Below are 26,735 nucleotides of genomic sequence, written 5' to 3' on the forward strand. Positions count from 1 at the left end.
CTCAAGTCCTTCAGCCTTTCCTCATATGATCTTCCCTCCATACCAGGCAACATCCTTGTAAATCTCCTCTGTACCCTTTCCAAAGCTTCCACATCCTTCCTATAATGTGGCAACCAGAACTGCACTCAATACTCCAAAAGCAGCCGCACCAGAGTTTTGTACAACTGCAACATGACCTCATGGCTCCGAAACTCAATTCCTCTACCAATAAAAGCTAATACACCGTACGCCTTCTTAATAACCCTCTCAACGTGGGTGGCAACTTTTAGGGATCTATGGACATGGCCACCGAGATCTCTCTGCTCATCCACACTACCAAGAATCTTACCATGAGCCCAGTAATCTGTCTTCCTGTTATTCCTTCCAAAATGAATTACCTCACACTTTTCTGCATTAAACTCCATTCGCCACCTGTCAGCCCAGCTCTGCAGCTTATCTATGTCCCTCTGTAACTTGTAACATTCTTCTGCACTGTCCACAACTCCATCGACTTTAGTGTCATCTGCAAATTTACTCACCTATCCTTCTACACCCTCCTCCAGGTCATTTATAAAAATGACAAACAGCAGCGGCCCCAAAACAGATCCTTGTGGTATACCACTAGTAACTGGACACCAGTCTGAACGTTTCCCATCAACCACCACCTTTTGTCTTCTATCAACTAGCCAATTTCTGATCCAAACTGCTAAATCACCCTGAATCCCATGCCTCTGTATTTTCTGCAATAGCCTACCGTGGGGAACCTTATCAAACACCACATCAACTGCTTTACCCTCATCCACCTGTTTGGTCACCTTCGCGAGGAACTCAATAAGGTTTGTGAGGCACGACCTACCCTTCACAAAACCATGTTGACTATCTCTAATCAAATTATTCCTTTCCAGATGATTATACATCCTATCTCTTATAAACCTTTCCAAGACGTTTCCCATTTTAGCTCATGGTACATCAGAAGTACATGATTTCTGATAGGTATGATTATGAACTGTTAATGAGATAACAGATGCAATCACTTTGAGTATACACTATTGAAAGCTGATTTTACAAACTAAACTTCAGGCATTTGTATTTTGTAAAATTAAGCGGGGAAAGAAAGAGGAGCCAGTTTGAAATAGTCGGAGATCAAATGCTGTGGCCAAAGTTATTTATTCTCAAAAAGTACAGCTGTCCTTGAATACAAATGTTCTTCTGGCAAAAAAACACATTAAAGTGAGAGGCTATTTATGTGGTTGCACATTTTTGACAAAGTTTTGGCTAGCAATGTAAAAATGATATCCGAACTGAATCCTCTGGAATTGATCATTTTGTCAACTGTTTTCAGAATAAAAGTTGAAACGATTGTTCTTGAATTGTAATGTTAAGTACCTGCCAGCTCTGGTATTTTATTTACTGTAAAATAATAAATTACAGTGTCCATATTAGTGTAGCAGTAATTTCTTTCTTTCCCACAATAGTCGCCTTAATTCTGAGATTGCTAAACTTCTAGTTGTCTATGGTTTTATAGGTGCCTTTTGTGCAACCTTGAGATAATGGCCATCATTCCATGAACCTTTTTGATTCCATTTTTCACCTGTGCACTCCCTGTGAACCTGTGAATGAGTAAGCTCTGTCCTTCAGACCTCGTGTTGATTATGTCAGGGATACCTCTTCGGGCACTTAGCAGGTCGGCCTGCATTGATATTTCTTACACCAGAAAGCTCTAGCATCAATTAGCATATTTAAGAAAGCACAATGCTCAGTACATTGCAACAATAAATCAGTGAATAGTTCCTTGATTGCAGCATGCTAGCCTGCAGCAAGAACAAAGGAAAAGAGCTGAGGCCACAAACGAACATAAATGGAAATGCGAACCTCTTTCCACAACAGTTGAACAAAGATCAGTCGAGTCTTGTTCAACTTCCAACACAAGTTGTCCTTTGTGTTTGTTGTTCTAAATATGCCGACATCATCGCAGAATGATTTTGCTGACTCATTATTCCTAATCAAAGTATTAAATTAGTCAACACCCCCAGTAGTGATGGTTGCATCTTGGAGAGCAAAGATAATTCAACTGTACAGAATCAGATACGCAGGTGCCTGGGGACAAGTTAAACTAATTATACCCGTAGAATGATTCACAGCATGATTACTTTGTAAATATTGTTTGAGTGCTCTTACTTAGAGTGAAGTGATGCTTTATTAAGTTTAGCTTCTTGCTTTAGCTTTTTCAAGGGCTACTCTCATGGATATTTCAAAGTTGATGCACTGTTCTCTTTCATTTGAAGTCAGCCATCGTGCCACAGTCTATGGCAATATTATGGGTGAGACTATATTTGTCATAGCAATGTAGTAAACCTCCCAAAAGGAATGCTTGCATTCGACATTTGACTTGCCTCAGCAGATAAAGTACATTTTCAAAAGTTTAAATATTCTCTTCACAAGAATGACATTCATTGTTTTTATTTTAAAATATTTTTATTTAAGTTTTGCATTCTTACACTGTGCATAAACATAGATGCAACAGTTACAGATTACTAGTGGTTCCATTTCAACCCCCCCCCCCCCCCTCCCCACCGTAATCATTGTTGGCTTTGAACAGGTCTTGGAACAGGTTGGTGAATGGCCCCCCCACTTTGCGAAAGCCACCTTTAGACCCTTGGATGGTGTTCTTGATCTCCTCCAGGTGGAAAAATTCCAATAGATCTGCCAGCCAGCCTGCAGCTGTGGATGGTGCTGCTGATTACTAACTGAATGGGATTCTCCGGTGTGCGATTTGGGAAGCAAAAGCAAGGGCACAGCCCTCTTCCCCATATGTAGGTCTGGCTAGTCCAATATCCCGAAGACTGCCACTCTCGGGCACGGTTCCACCTTCACCCCCACAACCTTGAACATTGCCTCGAAGAAAGCTGTCCAGAACCCGACAAGTCTGGGGAATACCCAGAACATGCGGACGTAGTTGGCTGGGCCTCCCTGGAATCGTTCACATTTTTCCTCCAACTCTGGGAAGAACCTGCTCATTTGGGTTCTTGTCAGGTGTGCTCTGTGCCCCACTTTTCACTTTTAGCTGCATGAGGCTTAGCCTTGCGCAGGAGGAGGAGGCCCTGTTCAATGCTTCGCTCAAGAGTCCGCACCCTACTTCCGCCCCTAGCTCTTCCTCCCATTTCCCCTTGTTTTGTCCACTAGGGTGTGAGTCCTTTCTAACAGTCGTCCGTATATCCTCTTTCCGTGTCCAGCAACTCCTCCAACATTGTGTCTCCTGGGGCCCTTAGGTACTTTGTTGTCTCCTTACGGAGAAAGTTTTTGACTTGCAGATGTTGGCGTTCCTGTCCGGTTGGTAAGTCCAGTCTCTCCTTCAGCTCTTCTAGGGTTGCTAGTCTGTCCCCCATGTAAAAGTCCCTAACCATCAGTATCCCCCTGACCTGTCTCCGCTTCTTAAAGGTGGCATCTAGCATGGCTGGTGGAAACCTGTGGTTGCCACAGCTGGGGGCATGGCGGACACTTCGTTCAGACCAAAGTGCTGCCTCATTTGGTTCCAGTTTCTCAGTGTTGGCGGTAGGGTCCAAGTGGTGAAAATGAATATTCTGCCGAGGTTCAGGTTTATTTTTCAGGCTCTCCCAATCTTCATACCAAAGGCCTTATTTTGGAAATTGGACACAATAATTTTGGACTTTGTATGGGCAGGGAACGTACCGAGGGTTGGGAGGATCCTGCTACAGAGGCAGAGGCAGCGGGAGGAGGGGGGGGGGATTGGCGTTGTCGAACATGCTTCATTATTATTGGGTGGCGATGTGGACAAGGTGCGGCGGTGGTGGGAAGGAGAAGGAGTAGAGTGGGTTAGGATGGAGGGGGAATCTTGTAAGGGGTCTAGTTTGAGGGCTATAGTGATGGCAGCATTGCCAATGGCTCCGAGTAGGTGTTCAGGGAGCCCAGAAGTGCAGTCCATGGTGAAGATATGGAATTAGTTGAGGAGGAATTTTAGGGTGGAAGGGATGTTGGTGTTAACGCCGCTGTGCTTAAATCATGGATTTGAGCCGGGGGAGGATAGATAGTGTATACAGGAGGTGGAGGTAATCAAGGTAAGAGATCTATATTTCAAGGAAGGGTTCGCCAGACTGGAGGAGTTAAGGGAGAGGGTAGAGCTGCCGAGGGGGAGTGAGTTCAGGTATATGCAGGTTAGGGACTTTGCGCGAAAGGCCTGGAGGGCATTCCCTAGGTTGCCGGGATCCACCCTGCTGGAGCAACTGCTGCTTCTGGATGTGGAAGGGGAGGGAAGAATTGGGGATATATATAAGTGGCTGGTGAAGCAGAGAGGCGAGCGGGTGGTGAAGATCAAGGAGAAATGGGAAGCAGAGTTGGGAGGGGAGATCAATTGGGGAGTATGGAGTGAGGCACTGCATAGGGTAAAGGGACCTCATCTTGTGCAAGAATGAGCCTGATACAGTTTAAGGTGGTGCACAGGGTGCATTTGAGTTGGGCGAGAATGAGTGGGTTCTTTCAGGTGGTAGCAGATGAGTGTGAGAGGTGTGGGCGGGGACCAGCGAATCAGGCGCACGTGTTTTGGGGTTGCGAAAAATTGGGACGATTCAGGGCGGAAGTGTTCACGGTCTTAGCCAGGGTAGTGGAGGAGGAGGTGGACCTGGACCCTTTGGTGGCGATATTTGGGGTATCAGAGAAGCTGGAGCTCATGGTTAGGAGGAAGGCCGATGTCGTGGCATTCACCTCTCTGATTACTGGAGTGGCTGTCGGCATCGCCACTGGGGGTAGCGGCTTGATTGGGTGACCGTGCAACTTCTTGCGGTTGGAGAAGATAAAGTATGAGTTAAGGGGCTCAGCGGGGGAGTTTGAGAAAAGGTGGGTGATGTTTGTGACGTGTTTGAGGGGCTGTTTGTCGCGGGGAGGGGGGGGGGGATGAAAAAGGGAAACACCTGAACGGTCTGTATAGTTGATTGCTGGGAGGTATAATAGAATTTACAGTGCAGAAGGAGGCCATTCGGCCCATCGAGTCTGCACCGGCACTTGGAAAGAGCACCTTACCCAAAGTCAACACCTCCACCCTAGCTCCATAACCCAGTAACCCCACCCAACACTAAGGGCAATTTATCATGGCCAATCCACCTAACCTGCACATCTTTGGACTGTGGGAGGAAACCGGAGCACCCGGAGGAAACCCACGCACACACGGGGAGGATGTGCAGACTCCGCATAGACAGTGACCCAAGCCGGAATCGAACCTGGGACCCTGGAGCTGTGAAGCGATTGTGCTATCCACAATGCTACCGTATGTTTCCAGTGGTGTTTACTTTCTGTAAACTGTATTGGATTCTTTCCCCCTCACACACACAAACACACATAGACACCATAATCATTTTGTCTATTCCTTGGAAAAGTCCTTGGGGTTGTAGATTAGTATGGATTTGAACAGGAAGAGGCACCTGGGCAGTATGTTCACCTTGACCGGTTGCACCCTCCCTACCAGGGAAAGCAGGAGTGCATGTGATCTCTGAAGGTCGTTTTTATCTTCCTCCGCCAGACTGGTCAGGTTACACTTGTGGATTTGTGTCCAATCATGGGCTATCTGGATCCCTAGGTAGCGGAATTTGTTTCGGGCTGGTTAAAATGGTAGACCCTCCAGCTCTGCCCCTCCCCCTCTCTTCACTGTGAAAACTTCACTTTTGCCCAGGTTGAGTTTGTAGCCCAAGAAGGCTCTGAACTCTCCCAGAAGCTTCGTGATTTCTTTCATGCCATTTTGCGGGTCCGAGATGTAGAGGAACAGATCATCCCATAGAGTGAGACTGAGTTCTCTGCCTCCTCTTCGGGTTCCCTTCCAGCCTCTCGCGTCTTGTAGGGGGATTGGCAGCAGCTCAGTTGCCAGGGCGAATAGGACTGGGGACAACAGGCATCCCTGCCTTGTGCCTCGGTGCAATTGGAAGTATTCAGAGCTGGAGGTGTTAGTCGAAATGCTCACTTTGAGGCATTTTACAGGGGTTTCACCCATGTGGTGAACTCTGTCCCTAGCCCAAACTGCTCCAGTACCTCAATGAGGTACTTCCACTCAACTCCATCAAAGACATTTTCTGCATCCAGGGAGACGATCACCTCTGGTGTTCCCTCCCCGGGAAGGGGTCGGTATCACATTCAGCAGTCATCTGATGTTCGCAGTTAGCTGTCTACCCTTAATAAAGTCTGCCTGGTCCTCTGCGACCACCTCTGGTACGCAGTTCTCCAGTCCCTTGGCCAAGTCTGTTGCGAGTATCTTTGCGTCCACATTGAGCAGCGAAATGGGTCTGTATGATTCACATTCCGTTGGGTCTTTATCTTTTTTGGGTATCAGAGATATGGTGGCCTGTGTTAGCATTGGAGGCAGGGTGCCCCTCACTAGCGAGTCTGCAAACATCTCCCGCAGGTGAGGGGCTAGATCCGGTGCAAATCTTTTGTAGAAGTCCGCCGGGAACCCATCGGGACCCGGTGTCTTCCCCGCTTGCATGGATACTCCCCATGACCTCTCCCAGTCCTATTGATGCTTTCTGCTCCCTCCACCTATTGTCCCCTGCGACTGGCATGTCCAGTGTGTGGAGGAACTGTTTCATCCCCACATTCCTGTTGGGGGACTCGGAGGTGTACAGCCCCCGATAGATCGCTCGAAAGCTTTCTTGACCTTTTATTTTTCGGCTGCTAGTCTGCCTCCGCTGTCCTTCACCCGTGCTATTTCCCTTGAGGCTGCCTGCTTTCTCAGCTTGTGAGCCAGCAGGCAGATAGCCTTCTCTCTGTTCTCTTCTGTTCATAGATGGCCCCTTGTGCCTGACAGAGTTGGTACACTGCCTTCCTGGTGGACAGCAGGTTAAAGCCCAATTGTAGCTTTCTCCCCACTGCCAGATGCTCTAGTCGGGGCCTTGGAGTATTTTCATCAGTTGTTGCCACCCTCTCTTTCCTATCTCTATGAGCCTCTTAGGCAATAATTTCTCCCCTAATCACAGCTTTCAGTGCCACCCAGAACGTAGAAGGAGAGACTTCCCCGATCCGGTTGTTCGTAGCATACTCGAAAATGGCCTGTGATGTTTTCTGACAGAAGACCTGTCGGCCAAGAGGGTCATAACCAACCTCCATATGGGTTTTCGGCACAGTCTGTCTCCCACCTCACATCCATGTAATCTGGAGCATCGTTGGAGATTACGATCGTGGAGTATTCTGTTCTGGCTATTTCTGGAAGCACCAATTTGCCCCCTACAAAGACGTCGATCCTTGTGGACTGGTGAGAAGAATGAGAATTCCCTCTCACCTGGGTGCAGGAACCACAATTGGTCCAATGCCCCATCTGCTCCATGTTCCAAGTTGCCTCGCCATGCCTGCTGTTTTCCCCTTTCTGGGCTTTGATCTGTCTGTCAGTGGGTCCTGTGCACAATTAAAATCCCCTCCCCCATGATCAATCGGTGCTTATCTATGTCGGGGATTTCTGGCATGGTCTTCTTTATAAATTCCGTGTCGTCCCAGTTGGGTGCTTAGACATTAACCAGGACTATCGGTGCCCTGTCTAAGACACCACTGACCATGACGTACTGTCCCCCTTGGTCTGTAACCGTCTTTGTCACCGTGACCACCATCCTCTTGCTTATCAGGGTTGCTACCCCCAGCTCTAGTCCCGGAGCAGGAATGGTCGGACTGTACCACCCAGGCCTTCCTTACCCACAGTTGGTCCTTCTCCCTCAGGTGCATCACTTGGAGGAAGACTATGTCGGCTTTCATACTTTTCAGGTGGGCGAAGACTCTGAATTTTTTCACTGGGCTGTTAAATCCCCTAATGTTCCAGGTGATAATCCTGGTGGGGGGTTTATGATCCCCCTCCAACCACACACACACACACATACACACACACTTCCTGTCGGATCAACCATACATGCCCGCTAGATGCGCACCTGCTCTCTGGGGTTTCCCTTTGTTAGGGGCCATCCAAAATGACAGCGGTCACCATTCTCACCATGAGGCTGTGCCCCTGCGCTCCCTGGTTTCCCTTTGTCATGGGGCCACCCAACATGGCCGCCAACTGTGTGTACGCCATGTGCGTGAACCCCTGCATTCCAGAGTTTCCCTTTGTTCAGGGACCCGCCAAGGTAGTTGCTTATGTTGCCATCATGTTCGATCTTCCCGAACCTGACCTGCTGAAGCCAGTCTAGAACCCTAGAAAACTTCCTTATTGCTATGTTTTCCCCCGTGGTCCTGATTCCCCCTCTATCCTCCCTCTCTGCCCTCCCCTCTTTCCTATTTGCTCTCCTACATGTCCCACCCCCCCCCCCCCATCCCCCTCCCCGCGCCCCCCGCCAGGTGCTCTCTCACCGCGGCTCCTCTCTCATGCTTCCTAGCACAAGCTTTTCCCGCTTGTGTGGTGGACCCCATTCCGTGGTTGCTCTGACCCCCTCCTATGCCAGTGCATTGCTGTCCTCACTGTCACCTCCTCAGGCTGCCCTTGCCCCTTCCTTCCTATGAGCTCGTTCCCTTACTCATAGCAAGGCAGTGCAGTCCTGGGTCCATCACTGACCTCCCTGCGTCTTCCTCACCGCTGCCTTGTTTGCCTTTTGTCCAGTCCATTCGTATGAACAACTCGTCGGCCTCTGCCAGGGTGGTAAAATAATCTTCCTTATTCTGGTTCGTCACCCAGAGCCTGGCTGGGAATAATATCCCAAATTTAACATTCTTTTTGTGCAGGGCCGACTTCGTGTGGTTGAACTCGGCCCTGTGCTTTGCCAGGTCTGCCCCAATGTCCTGGTATACCCTTACCATGTGTACCTCCCAACTGCTTGCTTTTGTCTGCTGAGTCCAGTGCAGGATCTTCTCCTGGTCCTGGTACCTGTCCAGTTTGGTTATTAACGCCTTTGGCTACTCCCTGGCCTTGTGCTTTGGTCGGAGTGACCTGTGGGCCCTGTTGATCTCCGGCTGCTTGGGGGAACTGTTCCTTCCAACCACATTGCCCAGCATCTGGACCACGTTGGGTCTCGGCCCTCAATCCTCTCTGACAGACCCACTATTTGAATATTCTGTAGTCTGGATCGGTTCTTTTCATCCTCAACCTTCCCTTTCAGGCTCTTTTGGGTCTCCATTGTTTTTTTGTTCATGGGCTGTGAGCGTGGCCTGCTCTATCAGCATTTATTGCCCATCCCGAATTGCTCATGAGGGGCAGTTAAGAGTCAACCACATTGCTGTGGGTCTGAAGTTCCATGTAGGCCAGACCAGGTAAGTACGGCAGATTTCCTTCCCTAAAGGGCATTTGTGAACCAGATTGGTTCTTACGACAATCCCCAATGGTTTCATTGTCATTACGACAATCCACAATGGTTTAATGGTCGTCACTGGACTTTTAATTCCAGATTTTTATTGAATTTAAATTTCACCATCTGTAGTGGCGGGATTTGAACCTGGGACCCCAGAGCAGTATTCTGGGTCTCTGGATGACGAGTCCAGTGACAATATCACCATGCCACCGCCTCCCCCTATGAACCTCTTTATCTTGGCCTCCAGGGTGACGATCCGGTTCTTTTCAAGTTTTTGAATTGTTCTCCTCTGGGCCTCCAGCTTCTTTCCCAACTCGTCGAGTGCCTTCTGCATGGCGGCCAGCGGCTCTGCCACCATCGCCCTGACCGCCACTTGGATATCCACCTTGGTTAGGAACGTCTTCCAACCATCTCCAGGTTGCGGGGGGGGGGGGGGGGGCGGGGGGGGGGGGGGGGGGGGGGGGGGGGGGGCGGGGGGGGGGGGGGGAGCCCGCTATCCGGGTCACCAATCGTCCTGTCTTGGGGATGGCCAGGGACCCCTCGCCTCGTCGGTCCGCCAACTCGCTCACTACTCCTGGCCTTTTCCACCATTTCTGGCTTCCCTACGGCCTCTCGAGCTACTGCTACCTCGTATACTTTTCTTCTTATTTGTCTTTGTAGGTGAGGAGATGAATGAATCTGATTTTCTGAGCTACATTCGGGTAAATTGCCTATTTTGCTGTGTTCTGGACGAGAGTCACCTGATGTGCGACTACTCAGCACAACCCCGTCACCGGAAATCCGACAATCATTGTTGAGCATATGGTGTTCTGATACTTTTTTGCAGGTACCTGAAATTTTACATTGAAGCTGGTAGCTATGTCCTCAGCTGAGAAATGCTGTTACTTCTGCAAACAACAGGATTGAACATCCACTTTCATGCCTCATGATTTGGCTCTTTACACATTTTTAATGAAGCGAAAATCATCTTGAAGTAATTGTAGGCAACTTCCAACTTGTAATATTAAGGTGCTGTATCTATCTCTTCATGGAAAATTTCAGTGTGGCATATCCCCACCATTTATAGCATCAACAGAAAAAATGCGATGTAGGAAATACTGAATAGGTGAATGATCACCTGTGCAAGATAAGAGAGGAATTAAGCACTAATAATCAATAAGCAGACGAGAAGAAAACTGCAGAAAAAGATAAGAAAAGAAGGCTGTAACTTCTTCGGAGTGATAATTAGCATTAGATTGCCACTCTCTACCCACTTATCTTCACCAAATATCTTCCGTTGCCTGTCTCACCCTCCTTAATTGGTCCGGGTGAGATCCAGGCAGCATAGGGCCGAAAGCCTCTTGAATCAGAGTGAAGGAGGACACGCCCCATTTTTGACACCACTAGTCGCCATAAAACAGGTACGTTTTAAGGTCCCATTGAAAATTGCAGGCCAGGGAGAAGGTAAGTATCTAAGGCAAGTGGATAGGATTTTTGGGGGTGGGGGGTCAGACATCAGGTTTGTGGAGGGTTCGGAATCGGGTGGGGAGGGTCGTTCATCAGAGAGATAGGGCATCAGGTGGGGTATGAACCCGGGTCTCTGGATTACTAGTTCACTGACATTACCACTACATGTATAATTACAAATTAAAAAAATATTTTTTTCCCCTCAAGGTCTCCTGATTTTGGTTTACCAAAATCAATAACTTAGATTTGAGGATGTGTGACAGTTATTATTCCAATTTTGATTTTCCTTAATCCCCATGGGAAAGCATCTAATCTCTGTTTGCCATTCCCACTGAGAATCCCGGTTGAGAACTCACCATGCACCACCAGCTCGTCCAGTAAATAATTTTCTTCAAAACGACGTTGAAAAAATAATCAAAAATTTGAACGATGATTGAAATTTTAGTGTATCAAAGGAAAAAAGATAATGTGGTTCTGGCAATAGAAAGCAGACATACTCTTAGGTATTTTAGACAAATACGTCCTGTTTATATGCATCTGCTTCCTCGTTGGACTCCTTCGGTTCCTTTTAATGCTTGCAGCAATTATTTTTTCAACTTAATTTTAAATTCTGTTTTAGCTTCTAGACATTTTTTTGGGGATTTTAGATATTTTCTAAAAGTGTTATCATTTTAGTTGAGGTATCTTTTAGTCTTAGGTTTAAGGCTAGAATTTGGTGTAGCTCATGCAGCTAGTGCAGCCAGAAAATCTGGTAGCTAGCAGGGGTTTCCACAAGATAGATAAGTATCTGTAATGCCTCTTGAAGGAATCCCCATTCACATGTGCACGATAAGCTTGTCCAAGTGAAGAGATTTGCAAAAGAAGCAAATGTGATGTTAAAAAAAAACGTATTCACACAGCAAGTGGTCTGGGTCTGGAATGCACTGCCTGGATGTATGGTGGAGGCAGGTTCAAATGAGGCATTCAAGATGATTACTTGAATAGAAACAATGTGTACGGGAACGGGAAAGAGGCAGGGAAATAGCACTAAGTCATGATGCTCGTTTGGAGAGTTGATGCAGACACAATGGCCTCCTTCTGCGCTGTAACAATTCTGTGAAGATAGAACATAGAACATTACAGTGTAGTACAGGCTCTTCGGCCCTCGATGTTGCACTGACCTGTGAAACCAATCTAAAGCCCATCTACACTATTCCCTTATCATCCATATGTTTATCCAATGACCATTTAAATGCCCTTAATGTTGGCGAGTCCAATGTTGCAGGCAGAGCATTCCACGCCCTTACTACTCTCTGAGTAAAGAACCTACCTCTGACATCTGTCCTATATCTATCTCCCCTCAATTTAAAGCTATGTTCCCTTGTGCTAGACATCACCATCCGAGGAAAAAGGCTCTCACTGTCCACCCTATCTAATCCTGTGATCATTTTGTATGCCTCAATTAAGTCACCTCTTAAACTTCTTCTCTCTAACAAAAACAGCCTCAAGTCCCTCAGCCTTCCCTCATAAGATCTTCCCTCCATACCAGGCAACATCCTTGTCAATCTCCTCTGCACCCTTTCCAATTCTTCCACATCCTTCCTATAATGCGGCGACCAGAATTGCATGCAATACTCCAAATGCGGCCGCACCAGAGTTTTGTACAGATGCAACATGACCTCATGGCTCCGAAACTCAATCCCTCTACCAATGAAAGCCATCACACCGTACGCCTTCTTAACAACCCTATCAAGAAATAACAATTAAAAACCAGCCAACTTTGCATTGGACGGGAATCAAACCCGGGCCTCCCGTATGGGAGGCGAGAATTCTACCACTGAACCATCAATGCTACTCCTGAAAATCTTTAGCAACAGGATATGCTTCTACAACAAGCCTGTCCTTTGCAGTGCTGCTACCGTCTTCTGCACAATCAGAAACAAGGGGCATAATTCTTTGGCCACCTGGATTCACTTTTCCCGCTGGCTGCGCTCCCCCCCCCCCCCCCCCCCCCCCCCCCCCTCGCTCACGCGTTTCCGGCAGTGTGCAGTGATTTCAATGGGGAAATCCCATTGACGGGAGGCAGGAAGATAAAATATTGCTCCCAACGAATGCTGCGCTGCCGAGAAACACGCAGCTCGGGGATCGGAGAATCCAGTCCAAAATCTTTGAATATGTCCCAATACAGTGAGACCATTTATTCTCTTCGTGTGTGTCACGCATGATAGATAGAGCGTTCTCCTAAAGTGAGGCTGATGAAACATATACATTAACTAATTCCTAACTTTTGCATTGCCTCTAAAGGGACAATCACCACACTAAACTATTGCTTCATGTGACTGCTTTCCTGTGGAATGAGTAAGGTTGCTGGTGTCTGCAGCACAAGCGGAAGATTCCTAGATTTATACCTTTTCTGATGCAGCCTTGGTTAAGAAATAGCCTATTGATTGCTCTTCATTAGCTCTCAGGTTCTCTCTTTTGCTGCATCGTTTTCAGTTTGCACTCTCAACAACTTAATGGTCAAGAGTTTTTTGAGCTAAAAGGAGCAAGGGCAAATCTAACTGATGCCAGTTGCCATTGGATTTCCTGTTAAAGCAAAAACTTTGGCTCCTTTGAGAATCAACGATGCAACTCTGCATCATAATGCAGTGTAGAAGATCAGATTATGCTGAACGGGGTCACCTCATGCCATGCCCTGTTTGCCCACAAATGTTTGCCTAAAAAGTTGTTGGCCGTATGAGTTGATAATGATCAGTTTTTGAAACGGGGCATCTGGAATCTTGACGAACAATGGGGGAAAACCCAATGAGGTGAACTGATTAAGAAATAAACTGAGTAGAAAGCTGAATTGGAATGAGTGAATTCAATGGCAAATCAGTTACAGAAAGCGAAATAAAGCAAAGTTAAAAAAGATTGGTTTAAGAAAAAAAAGACATACTTGCCCTGCTAATTATGAGCCTTCGCTTACCCTGGCTCGTTTTAAGGGCAATTAATTTACAAATGCAACAACCTCAAGAAAATCACCAGGAAGTATCGCACAAGGAGCCATTTTCATGCAGCCAATTGCTGAGTGGAGCAAATTGGCCACAAAATTATGGTGATTCACAATTCACAGGTCATCTCTTTCTCACAAGAAGCTGCTACCTGTTTTGTTCATCAATAACAGTGAGCATTATTCAGACTCATTATTCATTAGAATCTGGCCCCTTTGTTTCAGGTTATCTCTATTTGCATTTCAGTGTAATGTAAGAGGAAACACAATAGTAAGTCTCACACTATTCAGAGTGCAAATATGATAATTGCATATTTCCTGTCTGATCTTTTGCCTGGTAAACAATTAATGTAGCCACAACATGTCCTTAATTGACCTATTAACATGTATTGCAACATACAAAATTACCTGGAAATTTCATACCGGAAATGATTCATACTCAGGACTGTTCAAACTTAGCATTAAGTTCATATTTGATTATTGATGATGTTCTAAAGACTGACTTCTTTTTCATCTTTTTATTAGCTCGACAGATTGAGGAGCTGCAGCAGATTGATTTGTTACCACGAGACTGGCTGTTGTATGTTGTCACCCGCAACTACTACGCTGTGAGTCTTGGCCCTCAAACTGAAACTCTAATTACAGTCAGAAAACTTGAAAAGATATAGACGACTAATCCATTTGTAATTATTAGAGGTGGCAAGTTCATTTCAGAAATCAATCATTAAGCGTTATCTACTTTGGATTGGAGAAAGGCATATTGGAATATTGTCTGAGGTTTCAAAGAGCAAAAGGATTTAGGTGTTCATGTACACAAATGAATAAAAACTAATGCAATGGTACAAAAAGTAATCAAAAAGGTTAATGGAATGTCAGTTTTTGTCGCTAGCCGATTGGAGCTCAAAAGTGTGGAACTAACAATGTGGTTGTGTTAGGATACCGGACCAGATCCAAACATTTGTTAGGATACTGGGCCAGATCCCAACTTTTGTTAGGACAGTGACATGAACCATCAACATTTTTTTAAAATTTGTAAGACTGTAAGGAAAGGATATTTCACCCCAGGAGTGATGATCCTGACCAATAGGTATCTAAAACAAACTTTAATTGAAATACAGAATTAACCATATTAACATCAAAGAAAATAGCTTTGCCATTATCAGTTAAACAGTTCTTAAATATAAGGCAAAACGTAAACTGAATATCTATACCTGCTACTGACTCCAATTAAGCAACCCAATACAGATCAAATGCCACAAACAAACAGGTTACTTGCTTAGCTGCATAGAGACTTTTGGAGAGAGCGACCCTTTCAAGAACAGAACCAGTACACTTCTGCTCAACCTAGCAACAATTGACACAACTGCCGTTCAACTTGAAATCCTTCTATCTTGTCAGACACAAATCCTATTGCAAACTGCAAAACTACAGACAGACCTGGCCCCTCTCATTAATAACGTTATCACCATCCCTCTAAGATGTCATATGACATGCTTAGTAGGACTAAATACAACCCCTCATGAATTGTCTACTCTGCAGGAAATCTCCAGCAATCATAACAGTGTCCCATTAGCCCTTTCTCTGTAACCAAGTAAATGATTAGAATCCATCATGACCTCAGCATTTACAACTCCTTAATTACAGCTTTAGCAGATGCACAGTTAGTATACCTTAACCTAGGTTCTTTAATAATATTACGATAATTACATACTTTGTCCCAGGCTTTTAGTTACATTACTGCCACAAATATGAAAAATAATATATAACAATTTCTACATTCATCACAGCTCACCCGTAAATGCCCCCTGAAATGGCTGAACAAATTCAAGGGCAATTATGGATGGGCACTAAATGCTGGCCCAGAAGCAATGCCCACATCCCCTGAACAAATAAAACAAACTAATGCTGCAGTTATACAAAGTCTTAGTCAGACTCCATTTGAGTATTATGTTCAGTTTAAGTGACTGAACCTCAGGGTTGATAAATTGGCTATGGAAAAGATACACTGCAGACTCACCATTAAAGAGTTGCATTTCAGACAGAGGTTGCATAAACTTGGATTCTATTGAGTTGAAAAGTTGAGGGCTGTTCAAAGAGAGGTATTTAAATTAGTGGAAGAGTTCAGTAGGATAGTTGCAGAGAAGCTGTTTCCTCCGGTGAGGGAATCCAGAATAGGGGAATTGAAATTGCGAACATAAATTCTCTTGCAAAAGGTCAGGTGAAATAATCGATGGAGTAGCTGTAACATAGCAAAGCTATAGCGCGGGATTCTCCATTCCTGAGACTAAGTGTTGATGCCAGAGCAGGATTTGTGGACATCCATGACAGCAGAATTGATGCTGCACCTGGACCAATTCAGCGACTGTCAAGGGGCTAGCACCGCCGCCATGTGGAACATAATGGATTCCAAAAACAATGCGGGATTCGCCGGATTCGAGATTGTCACTCAGGAGGCTGACAAGCTGCAGCCGCATATATACACTTCACTCACCACAGACAGCATCCCAGCCAACAAATCGGCAGCAAGGAGAGCAGCCGCAAGATTTACCAATGCCGTGCTGGAGGCCCTCCTGGACGTCGTGGAGATGCAGTCGCAGAGCCAAGGACTCCAAGAGGGGTTGTCGACGAGCATCCAACACCTGCAGGCGCATGTGGAGGAGTCCAACTGCATGCAGGAGTAGGAGGTGGTGCCGACCATGCGTGCCACCCAGGCCAACACCTCATGGGCAGCATCCACGGTGCAAGCATTGGCAGCGAGGGTTTTGGCTATGGATCAGCTTGTCCAAGGCCTTGGCCAATCTGTGCAGGCAATGGCCGAGGGCACGACAGGATTGACCTCTCATAAGCATCCATGTGACAGAGCCACCTGGACATTGCAACGATGATGCTCCTGAGTGTGGCCCAGTCACAGCGGGCCATGGCTGGGTGCATTGGCGGCATTGCCCAGGTGCTGGCCAATGTGGCACAGACGCACAGGGAGGCGGCACAGTTGCAGTGTGAATGGCGCAGTCCCAGTTTGAAGTGATCACTTCCTGTGCCCCATGACCGTAAGCATGCAGATCCTGGCCATGATAAGAGTGGCCTCTAGGACTGGCAGCGCCAAGTGGTGGGGGAGCCTCAGGGGTTATCTCCGCTTGCACTCCCATCCCATGGAGTAGCCCAGGAGCCATCGGGCAGTGGGTGCTTGAACACCGCAGCACCCCGGACTACCCTCCCCCACCCGTCCCACCATACCTCCTGTCCCTGCCGCATCTGGAGGGCAGCGGGCAGAACAGGGCGGTACCATGCCACCTGGGACACCCGAGCAGTAGCTGGGCCCATTCAGACCTGCCCGCCTCAGAAGACGCCCACCGAAGGGGACCCAGGTTACAGGGCGGGGATCACAGCAGACCACTCCCGATGTACCAGCTGAGGAGCCACCTAGACATAGCATTAGGGCCCGTAAGACCAGACGGTTAGACACAGTTAAGTTGGCATGGGTGCATGGCAGTTTAGGGATAGGGGCTAGGGCACGTCACTGTATATATTTGTTCACATTAATTCAAAACGTGTGCACAATGTTACAACTTGCCTCGGTGCTCTGTCAGAAGGGTGGGCTGGGCTCAGGGATCCCAGTTCAGCCAGCGCTCATCGTCCCATGTGTGATGGAATGGCCAGCTCGCATGCAGGGATCACCCACTTGGATGGTGGGAAGTACTACTGTGGGCAGGGGACACACATTGTCGAGCGATGCTGAGAACCAGAGCTCATCGCAGAGCGGGTTGTCATCATCCTCCATCCCATGGACCATATCCGCTGTTGCTGCCAACCCAGACTCCGCACCCCATAGTGAGGCAGGTAGGTATTACAGAGGGGGTTGCAAGGGGAGGTGGCCGATGATGGGGTGGTGATGTGGTGTTTGTGGCCCTGTCCAGGCCGCTCCCCGCCCAAGTCGGTTAAACTGGAGGTGATCAGGGTATCCCGTCCATGTTGGCCCTGGCGCACACGTTGTGCGGCCTCCTGTGCCATGTCCAGCCCATCCTCCTCACCCTCTTCCAGTATATCACCCCTCTGCTGCACGATGTTTTGGAGGATTCAGCAGGCTGCCATGATGTGGGTGACCCTCCCAGTGCCATACTGGACAGCCCCATCAAAGCAGTCCAGGCACCTGAAGTGCATCTTCAGGATGCCAAAGCACTGCTTGATCTCGCCCCTGGTCGCGGCATGGGCGTTGTTGTAGTGGTTCTTCATGGCGGTTTCTGGATAGGTGTCATCAGCCACCTATCGCAGCGGATAATCCCTTTCACCCAGGAGGCACCTCCAGCTGAGTGTGTGCCTGGAAGAGGCTGGGAATCGTCGAGTGTGCCAGAATGAAGGCTCCCGGATATCGCGTACAGATGTGCATGATGCGTATCTGATGGTCACACACCAGTTCATCGATTGGAGCAGCTGATGAACTTTATCCAAGGGTGCTTCACCAAGCAGAAAGAGGAATGCTTGGACCCGATTAGGGAATCGATTGCTCGGCTGGAACAGAGGTTGGATGCTCAAGATCGGGCGATCCAGAAAGTGGAGAAGGCACTGACCAAGCATGAGGAACACTAAACAGCAATGGAGGTGGAGATGGGGATGCTGAGAGACCAGCAGAAAAGGCTTCAGGAGAAGGTGGAGGATCTAGGGAATAGGCCCCGCCAGCAGAACTTGAGCATCGTTGATCTTCCAGAGGGGTCTGAAAGTGCGGATGCAGGGGCATATATAGTGGGTATGCTCGAGAAGCGAATGGGGGATGGGAAGTTCACCCGACCCTTGAGGGTGGACAGGGCGCACAGAGCACTAACGAAGAAGCCGCGTGTAGGTGACCCCCCCCCCTCCCCCCGCTCCCGAGGGCGATGGTGAGATTGCACAGGTACCTGGATAAGGAATGTATTTTACGGTGGGCCAGGCAGACACGGAAGTGGGAGAACAGCATCCTGCTCATTTACCAAGACCTGAGCGCGGACGTAGCCAGGAGAAGAGCGGGATTCAAACAAATAAAGTCGACCCTTTGCAAGAAGAAGGTGAAGTTTGGACTGTTGTATCTGGTCCGCCTTTGGGTCACCGATGAGGAGCAACACTTCTATTTTGAGTTGCCTGAGGAAGCGATGGACTTCGCCAGAAGGAAAGGGCTGGCAGGAGACTGAGGTGTTTGAACTTTGCTGCAATGTTCACGTTAAAAATGTTTTTGTTTTTGCATTATATTTGTAATGCCTTCTGTATTGATCCTGGAGCTGCCGTGTATTTTTGTAAGCTAAAGCTTGCATTTATAATGGTGGGGGATGGAGGTGTGAATTTTCGATGTACAGTTTTTCTTTTCTTTTTGTTTCTTTCGGTTAACTGGGCTGGGAATGTTTTCTCTTGAATATGTGTGTCCGACCAGGGGTGGTTGGGGGGGGGGACAATAGGTGGGACAATGTTTGGCGCCATGGGCAGGGGCTACCAAGCTAACTGGGCAGACTGGCTCACGGAAGCGCAGTGGAGGGGTGAGCAGATGTTATGCTTGTTGAGGGAGGCTGTTTTTTCTGTGCTGTTATTGGGCCGGGGGGTGGGAATTGCTCTGCTGATGGACTGTTGCTGGGGGACAAAAGGGAGGTCGGGGACTGAGGCTGCCTGGGGGCGGGCCTGCGGGTGCGCGGGACGTGGGCTGGAGACTGGCCTAGAAAGGTGATGGCTGATCGGCGGAGGGAGAGGGCAAGTAACCCCCCCCACCCCAACCAGGCTGATCACGTGGAACGGTAGAGGGCTAAATGGGCCGGTTAAGAGAGCATGTGTGTTCGCGCATATGAGGGGATTGAAGGTGGACGTGGCAATGTTACAGGAGACGTATATTGGGGTAATCGATCAGACTAGACTAAGGGAGGGATGGGTCTGGCTGGTATTTCATTCGGGTCTAGATTCTAAGACTAGAGGGGTCGCGATCCTGATTAATAAGCGAGTGTCATTCGAGGCAGGAAGATAGTTGCGGATGTGGGTGGTCGGTACATCATGGTCAGTGGGAAGCTGGAAGGGCCGCCGGTGGTGCTCGTGAATGTTTACGCACCAAACTGGGATGATGCTGAGTTTATAAGGAGGATGTTGGAGAAGATCCCGGATCTGGACTCGCATAAGCTGGTCATGGGGGGGGGGGGACTTCAACACAGTCATCAACCCAAGGCTAGACCGGTCGAGCTCAAGGACAGGCAAGGTGCCAGCAATGGCAAAGGAACTAAAGGGGTTTATGGAGCAGATGGGGGGAGTGGACCAATGGAGGTTTGGGCGGCCGAGAGTGAAGGTGTTCTCTTTCTACTCACGTACATAAAGTGTACTTCCGGACCTACTTTTTCATCTTGAACAGGGCTTTACTGATGGGGGTAGTGGACACTGAGTACTCAATGGTCACAGTCTCAGATCGTGCCCCACACTGGGTGGACTTAGAGGTGAGCAAGGAGTGTGGCCAGCGCCCGCATTGCAGATTGGATGTCAAACTGTTAGCAGATGAGGAGGTGTGCGGGTGGGTGAGGAAATGCATCCAGGACTATCTGGAAGTTAATAACACGGGGGAAGTCTCGGCAGCAATGGCCTGGGAGGCGCTGAAGGCGGTGGTCAGAGGGGAGCTGATTTCGATATGGGCTCACAGGGAGAAGGTAGATAGAGCAGAGATGGATTGACTGATAAGGGAAATACTTCAAGGGACTGGGATGGGAACCTGGTCGGGGATTCAGCAGGGGTTAATAAGGTGTTTAAGGAATTTGAAAGCAGGCTATATGAGTCGGAACCCCCAACTGGGCCGGAAGGGATGGGGCAATTCTTAGGGGGACTGAGGTTCCCGAAGGTGGAGGAAGGGCTGGTGGAAGGGCTGGGGGCCCCGATTGGGATTGAAGAAATAGCAGAAGGACTGAAGGCCATGCTGTGGGGTAAAGCCCGGGACCGGACGGGTACCCAGTGGAGTTTTACAAAAAGTTCTCTGGGATATTGTGGTCACTGCTGATGAGGACATTTAATGAGGCAAGGGAGAGAGGGGCACTTCTCCTGACGATGTCACAGGCCACCATCTCATTGAAGCGGAATAAGGAGCCGGAGCAATGGGGATCCTACTGACCGATCTCCCTACTAAATGTTGACGCCAAACTGTTAGAAAGAAATAGAACATTACAGCACAGTACAGGCCCTTTGGCCCTCGATGTTACACAGACCTGTGAAACCACTCTAAAGTCCATCTACACTATTCCCTTATCATCCATATGCCTATCTAATGGCCATTTGAATGCCCTTAGTGTTGGCGAGTCCACTACTGTTGCAGGCAGGGCATTCCATGCCCTTACTACTCTCTGAGTAAAGAACCTACCTCTGACATCTGTCCTATATCTATCTCCCCTCAATTTAAAGCTATGTCCCCTCGTGCTGGACATCACCATCTGAGGAAAAAGGCTTTTAATGTCCACCCTATCTAATCCTGTGATCATCTTGTATGCCTCAATTAAGTCACTTCTTAACCTTCTTCTATCTAACGAAAACAGCCTCAAGTCCCTCAGCCTTTCCTCGTAAGATCTTCCCTCTATACCAGGCAACATCCTTGTAAATCTCCTCTGTACCCTTTCCAATGCTTCCACATCCTTCCTATAATGCGGAGACCAGAACTGCACACAATACTCCAAATACGGCCGCACCAGAGTTTTGAACAACTGCAACATGACCTCAGAGCTCCGAAACTCAATTCCTCTACCAATAAAAGCTAACACACCGTACGCCTTCTTAACAACCATCTCAACCTGGGTGGCAACTTTCAGGGATCTATGGACATGGACACCGAGATCTCTCTGCTCATCCACACTACCAAGAATCTTACCATTAGCCCAGTAGTCTGTCTTCTTGTTATTCCTTCCAAAATGAATTACCTCACACTTTTCTGCATTAAACTCCATTTGCCACCTGTCAGCCCAGCTCTGCAGCTTATCTATGTCCCTCTGTAACTTGTAACATCCTTCTGCACTGTCCACAACTCCACCGCCTTTAGTGTCATCTGCAACTTTACTCACCCATCCTTCTACACCCTCCTCCAGGTCATTTATAAAAATGACAAACAGCAGCGGCCCCAAAACAGATCCTTGTGGTACACCACGAGTAACTGGACACCAGTCTGAACATTTCCCATCAACCACCACCCTTTGTCTTCTATCAGCTAGCCAATTTCTGATCCAAACTGCTAAATCACCCTGAATTCCATGCCTCTGTATTTTCTGCAATAGCCTACCGTGGGGAACCTTATCAAACGCTTTACTGAAATCCACATACACCACATCAACTGCTTTACCCTCATCCACCTGTTTGGTCACCTTCGCGAAGAACTCAATAAGGTTTGTGAGGCACGACCTACCCTTCACAAAACCATGTTGACTCTGACTCTAATCAAATTATTCCTTTCCAGATGATTATACATCCTATCTCCTATAAACCTTTCAAAGACTTTTCCCACAACAGAAGTAAGGCTCACTGGTCTATAGTTACCGGGGTTAACTCTACTCCCCTTCTTGAACAAGGGGACAACATTTGCTATCCTCCAGTCTTCTGGCACTATTCCTGAAGACAAAGATGACTTAAAGATCAAAGCCAAAGGCTCAGCAATCTCCTCCCTAGCTTCCCAGAGAATCCTAGGATAAATCCCATCCGACCCAGGGGACTTATTTATTTTCACTCTTTCCAGAATTGCTAACACCTCCTCCTTTTGAACCACAAGCCCTTCTAGTCTAGTAGCCTGTATCTCAGTATTCTCCTTGACAACTTTGTCTTTTTCCTGTGTGAATACGGACGAAAAATACTCATTTAGCACCTCACCTATCTCCTCGGACTCCACGCTCAACTTCCCACTCTCCTTGACTGGCCCTACTCTTACCCTAGTCATTCTTTTATTCCTGACATACCTATAGAAAGCTTTAGGGTTATCCTTGATCCTACCTGCCAAAGACTTCTCATTTCCCCTCCTGGCTCTTGTTAACTCTCTCTTTAGAGCCTTCCTAGCTAACTTGTACCTCTCAAGCGCCCTAACTGAACCATCACTTCCTTCTTCCTCTTGACATATGTTTCAACTGCTTTAGTAAACCATGGTTCCCTCGCTCGACCACTTCCTCCCTGCCTAACAGGTACATACTTATCAATGACACGCAGTAGTCGTTCCCTGAACATGCTCCACATTTCCATTGTGCCCATCCACTGCAGTTTTCTTCTCCAGCCGATGCATCCTAAGTCTTGCCTCATCGCATCATAATTGCCTTTCCCCCAGATATGACTCTTGCCTTGCGGTATGTACCTATCCCTTTCCATCACTAAAGTAAATGTAATCGAATTGTTGGCCAAATTCTTGTCCTCGAGGATCGAAGACTGCGTTCTGGATGTGATTGGGGAGGACCAGACGAGATTTGTTAGGGGCAAGCAGTTGGCGGCCAACGTTAGAAGACTGTTGAATGTGATCATGACGCCCCCAGAGGGTAGGGATGTAAATGTTCACGATCCAGGCAAGGGGGCAGGAGGGGCGACTGGGGGAGTTGCCGTTTAGTGTGGTAGGGTAAGCTTTCGGTATCTAGGCATCCAGGTGGCACGGGAATGGGAACGGCTACATAAGCTAAATTTGACCCGACTAGTGGACCAAATGAAGGAAGACTTCCGAAGGTGGGATATGCTCCTGCTATCACTGGCTGGCAGGGTACAGACTAAAAATGACGGTCCTCCCGAGATTCCTGTTTGTTTTTCAGTGTCTCCCCATCTTTATTCCTCGGGCCTTTTTTAAACGGTTAAAAAAGGTGATCCTTGGCTTCGTCTGGGCGGGCAAGACCCCGCGAGTAAAAAAGGGGATGCTGGAGCATAGCTAGGGGGAGGGCAGGTTGGCACTGCCGAACTTTAGCAATTACTGTTGGGCGGCAAATATAGCCATGATTAGGAAGTGCGTGGTGGGGGGTGTGGTGGGTCAGTGTGGGAGAGTGTAGAGGTGGCATCATGTAAGGGCACGAGTTTGGGGGCACACCAGGAGTAGTGTGTACAGTTTTGGTCTCCTTACTTGAGAAAGGATGTACTGGCACTGGAAGGTGCACAGAGGAGATTCACGGTTGATTCCGGAGTTGAGAGGAGTAATTTATGAGGAGAGACTAAGTAGACTAGGATTATACGCATTGGAATTTAGAAGAATAAAGGGGGATCTTACAGAAACATATGAAATTATGAAGAAAATAGATAGGATAGAAGTAGGGAGGTTGTTTCCACTGGCGGGTGAAAGCAGAACTAGGGGGCATAACCTCAAAATAAGGGGAAGCAGATTTAGGACTGAGTTGAGGAGGAACTTCTTACCCAAAGGGACATGAATCTGTGGAATTCCCTGCCCAGTGAAGCAGTTGAGGCTACCTCGTTGGATGTTTTTAAGGCAAAGTTAGGTAGATTTTTGAACAATAAAGCAATAAAAGGTTATGGTGAGCGGGCAGGTAAGTAGGTTGAGTCCACAAAAAGATCAGCCATGATCTTATTTAATGGCGGAGCAGGCTCGAGGGGCCAGATGGCTTACTCCTGCTTCTTGTTTTTATTTATGTTCCTTCAGTTTGTAAAGAACGGCCTATCATCTGCAGGTGCTCGTAGGGCGACATGCATTCTGTTGATCACCACCTGGACCCAGGGCATCCTGTCAATGGTGGCGAATCCCATTGCCCTTACGTGTACCGGTAGCGCTTGTCAGAAGGGCATCCTGGTGGGCTCGGTCCACATTGAAATGGATGTATTATGCCGACTGGGCATATAGAGCCTCCTTGATGGCACGGATGCACCTGCGCACCGTCCTTTGTGAGATCTCAGACAGGTCCCCACTCGGCACCTGTAAGGACAATGTGACATAAAAGTTCGGGGCGACCATCTCCTTGACAGCCAACAGGAGTAGATGTCCTCCCCCATTCCCTCGCAGTGCGAGGTGCACCATGATCTGGCAGATATGTTGCAGTGCCCCCTGCTCAGCGGGAGTCTTCGAGGGCATGCCCGGTCTAGCAGGTCCTCGAATGACAGACGCTACCGGTACACGCGAGGCCTCATGAAGCACCTCCCTTGCACCTCCTCCTCCTCGACCTGTTGGGCAACCAGCTCTCCATCCTGGGTGGCTGCCTCCTGTCCCCCTGCGACACGTCCCGCTGCTGCATGCTCCACTGCTGCAACTTCCTCCTCCTCAAGCAACTCCAGCTCGTTCAGCCGCAGTGCATCCCCCAGGGCTACGGCAAGTAGGAGGAAGGCCACGATTGTTGGCTGTATTCCAATATCGAAGTTGAACAAAGTATGTGAAACGCTGCTTCACCTGCAAATAATGTTTGTGGCCATGGACAGTGATGAGGCAGATGGTAAAGGGGCAGGAGTTGCACCTTCTGGGATTGCATGAGAAGGTGCCATGGGAAGGGGTATGAATGTTTGTGAGTGATGAGTGTGTCACAGAGGGAATGGTCCCTTAGGAATGCTGACTGGGAGGGGGAGGGTTAGGGGCAAGGGGAAAATGTGCTTTGTGGTAGCATCATGCTGGAGTTGGTGTAACTGGAGGAGGATAATCCTTTAAGTGCAAAGGCTGGTGGGATGAAAAGGTGAGGACAACTATTGGCAGCATAGTGAACGGTTGCTTTATAGACTGGAGGGAGGTATGTTGTGGATGCCCCAGAATCGGTACCAGGACCACTGCTTTGCTTGATCTTAATTCATGACGTAGACATGGGTGCACAGGGCACAATTTCTCATCAACAGTGGAATCAAGCAGCACTTACTCAGGAAAAGCCTGCTCATGGATGCTCAGTTTGGGCCCTACTAGGGTCACTCAGCTCCTGATCTCATGACAGCCTTGGTTCAAACATGGACAAATGAGCTGAATGCCAGAGATGAAGTGAGAGTGACTGCCCTTGACATCAAGGCAGCATTTAACCGAATATGGCATCAAGGAATCATAGCAAAACTGGACTGAATGGGAATCAGGGGGAAACCTTTCTGCTGGTTGGAGTCATACCTAGCACAAAGGAAGATGGTTGTGGTGGTTGGAGGTCAATCATCTCAGCTCCAGGACATCACTGCAGGAGTTCCTCAGGGTAGTGTCCTAGGCCCAACCATCTTCAGCTGCTTCATCAATGACCTGCCTTCCATCATAAGGTTAGAAGTGGGGATGTTTGCAGATGATTACACAATGTTGAGCACCATTCGCGACTCCTCAGATAATGAAGCAGTCCATGTCCAGATGCAGCAAGACCTGGACAAAATCCAGGCTTGGACTGATAAGTGGCAAGTTACATTCACGCCACACAAGTGCCAGGCAATGACTATCTCCTACAAGACAGGATTTGACCATCGTCCCTTGACATTCAATGGCATTACCATTGCTGAATCCCCCACTATCACATCCAGTGGGTTACCACTGATCAAAAACTGAGCTGCACTAGCCATATTAATACTGTGACTACCAGAGCCGGTCAAAGGCTAGGAATTCTACGGTGTGTAACTCACTTCCTGGCCCCCAGAGCCTGTCCACCATCTACAAGGCACAAGTCAGGTGTTTGATGGAAAACTCTCCACTTTCCTGGATGAGTGCAGCTCCAACAACACTCAAAAAGTGTTTGGAAATATATCACCATTCCTTCACTGTCACTGGGTCAAAATTCTGGAGCTCTCTCACTAACAGCACTGTGGGTGCACCTACATCTCAGATACTGCAACGATTCAAGAAGGCAACTCGCCACCACCACCTTCTGAAGGGTAACCAGGGATGGGCAATTCATGCTGGCCTAACCAGCGATGCCTACATCCCATAAATGGATTTAACAAATTCAACATTTGCAGCTGACACATAACCTGGAAGTATTATGAACTGATAAGAGAATAATGATAGACTTAAAGAGTACACAAACGGGCTGTTGGAATGGGTGGGCAGATAGCAGACAAAGTTTCATATGGCAAAGTGTGAAATGAATCATTTTGTAGGAAGAACAGAGAGAGGCAATATAAAATGAAGTGGGTATAGGATCAGGGAGACATGACGGTACATGTGCAGAAATTATTGAGAGTGGCAAGGTAGTTGAGGAAGCATTTATAAC

At 48.0% G+C, this 26,735-nt stretch overlaps 1 protein-coding gene across 3 annotated transcripts in view; it reads left to right on the top strand.

Annotated features, from left to right (window-relative positions):
- Positions 1-26,735, top strand: part of btbd16 (BTB (POZ) domain containing 16) — a 179,222-nt gene that overhangs the window by 104,270 nt on the left and 48,217 nt on the right. For all 3 annotated transcript variants that reach the window (XR_005463687.1, XM_038821187.1, XM_038821186.1), the window contains exon 13: positions 14,182-14,264. Coding sequence is in view for 2 of the 3 variants with exons in the window: in XM_038821187.1 (XP_038677115.1) it covers positions 14,182-14,264 (83 nt within the window). In the remaining variant the exon portion in view is untranslated. The remainder of the gene's footprint in view (positions 1-14,181; positions 14,265-26,735) is intronic.

Source organism: Scyliorhinus canicula, chromosome 16 (genome assembly GCF_902713615.1).
Source record: "Scyliorhinus canicula chromosome 16, sScyCan1.1, whole genome shotgun sequence".
In the NCBI taxonomy this organism is placed as follows: domain Eukaryota; kingdom Metazoa; phylum Chordata; class Chondrichthyes; order Carcharhiniformes; family Scyliorhinidae; genus Scyliorhinus; species Scyliorhinus canicula.